The sequence below is a fragment of the Cyprinodon variegatus genome, unplaced genomic scaffold (genome assembly GCF_000732505.1).
Source record: "Cyprinodon variegatus isolate N-32 unplaced genomic scaffold, C_variegatus-1.0 Scaffold39, whole genome shotgun sequence".
Taxonomy (NCBI): Eukaryota; Metazoa; Chordata; class Actinopteri; order Cyprinodontiformes; family Cyprinodontidae; genus Cyprinodon; species Cyprinodon variegatus.
This window is the reverse complement of record NW_015150492.1, coordinates 635,425-641,134: the sequence shown is the minus strand read 5'-3', so window position 1 is coordinate 641,134 and position 5,710 is coordinate 635,425. Positions and strand designations below refer to the sequence as shown.

At 36.5% G+C, this 5,710-nt stretch overlaps 1 protein-coding gene across 1 annotated transcript in view; it reads right to left on the bottom strand.

Annotated features, from left to right (window-relative positions):
- Positions 1–382: 382 nt before the first annotated feature.
- The window catches only part of kiss1r (KISS1 receptor), a 29,996-nt gene continuing 24,668 nt past the window's right edge, over positions 383–5,710 (bottom strand). The window contains exons 3-5 of the mRNA XM_015369880.1: positions 5,020–5,155; positions 4,663–4,901; positions 383–2,671 (exon numbers count right to left, since the gene is read on the bottom strand). Coding sequence (XP_015225366.1) covers positions 2,291–2,671; positions 4,663–4,901; positions 5,020–5,155 — 756 coding nt within the window. The 3' untranslated portion in view covers positions 383–2,290. The remainder of the gene's footprint in view (positions 2,672–4,662; positions 4,902–5,019; positions 5,156–5,710) is intronic.

Here is a 5,710-nt window from a genome sequence, read left to right as displayed (position 1 = left end):
CTGGTCACCTTTGCTTATGAACAAGCTTTAAGGTTTCTACGGTGTTTGTGTGAAATGTGTTTAAAAAGACATACATGTTTCTTCTGTGGATACAGAGAATCTTATGCTTCAAGGGCTAGATTTTTAGCTTTGTATGTTTATGCTCCACACATATAAAGCCACTACACCCAGAGGGTCCCCAGCTGGTGAAATGCAGGAGGGAAAACACTTTAATTACATTTGCTGGTCTCCAGTATTAAGGATGAATACTAAACAAGCAACAGCCTCCATGGAAATGAATTCATCTGTATGAGTGTGTGTATGTGGAGTGCAATGAATTACTAACCCTTAGATATCTTTATATTTTAGAGAGTTTTATTAGGATTTAATGTGACAGGCCCTCAAAAGGTGGGGTCTATTTGTTATGAACAGGGAAAATAGTACATGTTTTCAAAACATACACCATGGAGAAATTCTACACAGGGTTAAGTTGAAAAAAGACAAAAACAAACATTTTTGATCATTTAAAAAGTGGAAAGGTAGAGGTACATTAGCATAAATTGAGACAAGAGAACACCAACCAAGATATGAGAATCTACCTAAAATGACAGACGGGGAGCAAGCAGAGGATTAGCAAATCTGGAGGTCCACCTCTCAGGTGAGTAGTCACCTCTCTATCCTGCTTTGCCAAGCTTCAGTTACCGGTATATTGCAACGAGAAATGTGAGAGACAGTACCCAAAAGACTTAGACCTCATAATGCAGTGGAAGGCTGAACAGATTATTGTCCACTGTTTCCATTTGCCATGTTTCTTATATTAGTCTATATTTCTATTAAATAAAGCACAAATAACACATACTAAAAATAATGGTTGGAAAGAGACAAAAGATGAAAAAAATTAAGGCGTATAAATATGTTTGGTTTTGGTCATTGTATTCTAGAAACTGGCGCTACCTTTTAATGAAAGACTAAGCAGCCCTGGGAAGGTGTTGGAAATACTTTATCACGCAAACTATGCAAACATATTTTGGTAAAGCATGATCCTGTTGGGTTTGGCTATTTGCCCAATGACACTTCCCATGCTCTGTAAGTTTGGGTTTGTATGTAACACTATGTTAAGTGTTGTTTTGAAAATATGTTCACTTATCAATACCAGTTAACTAGCAGGGAAAACTGGACACATAAACGTTAGATGCTGTAGACAGTTTAAATGTATTATAGTAAAACCCTATTTAAAGACAAATAACAAGTTGATTAAAAAATGGCAGTGCTTAAATTGTTTTATATAAAGAAAATATCCACTAAGTTCCATAAAGAACAAAATATTTGAGCTATTTTTTTTCCGATCTAAGATTTCTACAGCTTGAAGAGAGACTGTAAAGGTATTTAAGGATGATATTAAAGGTATCCTTCATACTTTAATAGCTGCTTTTATGAAAAAAAGAAAGTGTCTAAAATACAATATGGCTGTGCATAAATACGAAAAATACAATGTTCTGCCTGCCATTATAAGAGTGACTCTAAGATCTATCATCTTCTTAGTGAAGTATTATGGCCTTTAAAAGAAGAGAAAGCTTCATATTGGCATTCTGCATGTAAATGGAAACACAAGGATATTTTATTTACTATCTTACTTAGCAGCAAAGAAAAAGTTGTTCACCTTGGAAAAAAGCTCAACATCTGCCGAAATAAAAACAATAAGCAAATTGATACAGGAGTTTGTTTGTTTGTTTTTTCTTATTCCAATTGTTTGTTTGTTTTTTGCTGTGAGCCACATGTCTAAGTTTATTTAAAACCAATTGAAAGTTCATACTTTTTAAAAGCATCTTAATTTTACTGTTGTAGTTGTCAACTTATTGTTGTTACTTGTATCTTCTGTTCAGAGATTGTTCATGCAACTCACTTAATCAGATCCTCTCAACACTTGGAGAAAAACTAAACCAATAAGATAGAGCTTTATGACAAGTTGTTGAGATCTGATTCCTGCAATAGCAAAGAATGTATGCTTAGCAATGGCCCAAAGAACCTCCCAGAGAAGTTCACTAAGTCACATCAGGCAAGAACTATTAATTATAGGCAAGAGGCTATTAATGTATTTTAGTATAAACGACTGATTCCAGTTTCAATTAACTGTTTGTAGTCATTCACTTACTTACAACAATAAACACAATGTGAATAAGAATATCAAGCACAGTGTCTTCGTCTAAGATCGAACAGTAATTCACTGAGGATAGTTACAAAACCATCTGACCGACATAAGTAGCCAAATTTCTCAGGAATCTTTATCTTTGTCTTTAAATTTGTTGCAGAGTCAGTTCACATCATTATTATTATTGCCTTCGTCTGCAGCAATAAACTTGATCTCAGCATTGGCAGTCCTTGAAGCCATGCTACTATCTCTGACCTTGTGTTTAAACAGGAATGGGAAGGTTTTTCTAAAGGACTTTTGAAAGCTCGCTCCCATAAAGCCATAAACTATGGGGTTGACTGAGGAATTGGCGTAGGACATGCAGTTAGCCCAGGTCTTGATCTTGTACATTGTGTAGTTAGGTTGGTACTTTGGATAGAAGGATTGGAAAAGCACAAAGATCTGGATGGGACCCCAACAGATGGCGAAAAGGAGGACAATCACCACCACCATCTTGGAGACTTTGCTCCTGATGCTGATCGTTCTTTCAGACAGGAGGTTGACCTGAGAAGGAAATCAGAGCAGATATTTTGTTACACATTTTTCATTAAGAAAAATATTTTTGCTGATGGTCTAGCTGTGGTTAGACTATTTAATTTTTTTTTTTGGTCCAACATCAATGTTCTTTTGGGTGTGGCACCACTTCAATAAAATCTATATTTTTAATTAGAATAAAAATGGGGGTACACGTTTTTGATAAGCTGTGATAGGCCTATTTTAATTTACATGAAGAAGTTGATGCCAGCAGAATCTTTACAGTGCAGGTAAATTCACTTCTAGCCAGGAATGAAGACCATGCATTTCTTTTCTCTACCTTCAAGATTTGGCTCAGTGATTAGGAATCCTGATTATTATACATGATTTTTTTGATATTGATAAAGTAAAACAACCTCCTTACAGTAAAAGTAATTTCAGTAAAATCATCTTCACATCATTGTTCAAATCAAGATTTTAAAAGTAATTTCTGCTTTTCTACTGCAGACACAATCTTTAAGAATGACCATAATTTTTATATTTAGAGTAAAGTGATAAGCTGTATAACCGGGTATCAAACTCCAGTCCTCAAGGGCCAGTGTCCTGCATGTTTTAGATATGTTTTTGTAAAACACACCTGAATCAGATAGTCGGGTCACCAGAAGGACTCTGCAGAATTCAGTTACGTGCTGAGAAGGTGACTCAGGTGTCTTAGATCATGGAACATATCTCAAAGATGCTGGACACAGCCCTCGAGGATTTGAGTTTGACAACCCTGCTTTATAGTGGCCTGTGCATCTTATGAACACTTTAACTTTGAATTTGAGTCACATTGCCTTCTATCGCCTACAAGTAAACACAATAATGTAAGGATTCCTGTCTGTGAAGTTGCTGTGTACATTCCCATGACGTTAGCCTTGCTCCCTCTGCTGCATGGGCAGTCAGGTCTGAGCAGTTACACCTGTGGCAATTGCAGTTTTCAATTAATTCCCCGCTCAAAAGTTTTTGTCTTAAGATTTTAATCAGGAGCGTATATATTTCAGGCTTTCACAGTGTGCAACCCCTATGTTAGTAAAAGCTGGTAGTGTTTTTAGACCCTCCAGCAATCCTTCTTTTGACCTCTTGATCTTGAACTGTCTTGTTCCTTTTTTCTCTTGTCTGGCATGCCCCTGTTGGATATTCCTGATGCCTACTGATCTCTTGAAATCTACTTCCTGCCTTGCCTCACAACCGAGTCTGTTGGCCTCTGACCCTTTCTTGATTGTACTGTCAATCATTTATGACCAAACCCTGGATCTCGGTTCTGCCTCTTGCCTTTGTCGGTCTGGAAATCTCTGCTTCGTCAGGGGCGTCCTGTTACTGATTCTGTCAAGTGGATTTTGGATTTGAAACCTTCAAGAAAACACCGCCCCCTGGACAGTTTCTCTGTGCATGACCGCCAGACTGACAATGATTCCCCCACTATTCTTTGCCCTGTCTAGCACCATGAACATTTAGATCAGTCATTCAGTGATCTGAATCATCTAAACAGTGCAATTGGGATAAATCATCAGAGACAGCACAATCTCACAGCTTTTGAGAAGGGAATCCAGTTCCAGTCAGCTCCTATTCCTAATACCAAATGTTACTTTTGAATACATTTTTTTAACCCCTACTAAATATGTCAGCTGAATTATTGGGTCTCTATATTCTGCCCAGGCATTATACAAAAAGGTCCATTTGGTCTTTTTTTAAGATCTTAGAAGCTTAGTTGATTTTGCTTTTTTTTTATTGTATATACAAGTCAAGCTTGAAAATATAGATTGGTAGTTCAGAATAGCAAACAAAACATAAAAAATATGCAAATGTAACATTTGTTTTAGGTTTTTGTGGTAAATCCTTGTGTAGTCTCTTTGGCAGCCCCAAAGTTTATATCTGTGCAAATGTTGGATATCTCATGGTTATTAACTACTAACGACAATCATCAAAACAATATCACTTAATTTTTTTATTTAGGAGTAAAAAAAAAAAACTTGTTTTACCTGATAATTGTTGTCAACAGGCTCTACAGTGGGTTGACCTACTCTCTTTACCATCATAGAGTAGCAAAAAGAGATTGTGAGCACCGGCAGCAGGTAGGCAGCAATAAACTGGTAGAGGATAAATGCTCGCTCATGCGTCTTGGAGGGAAATCTCTCCATACAATATTGTCTCGGACCGTACCAGTAGCCCTCCTCTATCCGCTGGTACATTAAAATTGGGGTGGAAAGGATGAAGGAGCCTGGAGAAATTAAATATACTTGTATTTAGAAAAACACAATTCTTTTACACATTTAGTATTGTTTTTGTTACATTTTTGTTTTTCTGTATAGCAGCATAGATAAATCAAAGTTGCATACCAATCCAAATGCAAACACTGACTATCATGGCCACTTTTGGTGTCCGGTGACGGAGAGATTTAAGAGGATAGACTGTGATGTAACATCGGTCTCCACTCATGGCAGTCAGGGTGATACATGTTGCTTGCACCGTCACCTAAGAAGGAATCACAGTCAAACACATTTTATATATGGGCTCTCATTATGTTTCTTAAACATATAAAACAAAAGCATGGTGTGTAGGAGGTGTATTAAATAGCTGACTTTTAAATAAACAACAAATCAATACACCTATAAGAATTATGTTAAATAAGGAACACATGTAAAATATAAGCACTGAAAACAGACAACATCTGATTCTTTGCTGTTTCATAAAACCACTCACAATGTGTTTTTTCCTGATCCCTTTGTGAGAATTTCCCAAATAATAATGCAATACTACTGCATTATATCGAGGATATACTTAATAGAATACCATTACTTAAAAATTGTGTTTATTAAGAAATTTTCACCTCCAAAACCGCAAATTTTCAAAATCACTGCCACAATAGGTATACATCAGCTTGGGTGGTTTAGGAAAGTTAGTCCATGAAAACTGTTAAAATATATGATAGATATGCGTAGTGTAGATTGGAGATAGAAACCAGCAACCCTCACGACGCCAGCAGGGATAAGTGTATCAGAAAATGGATGGATGGATGGATGGATGGAT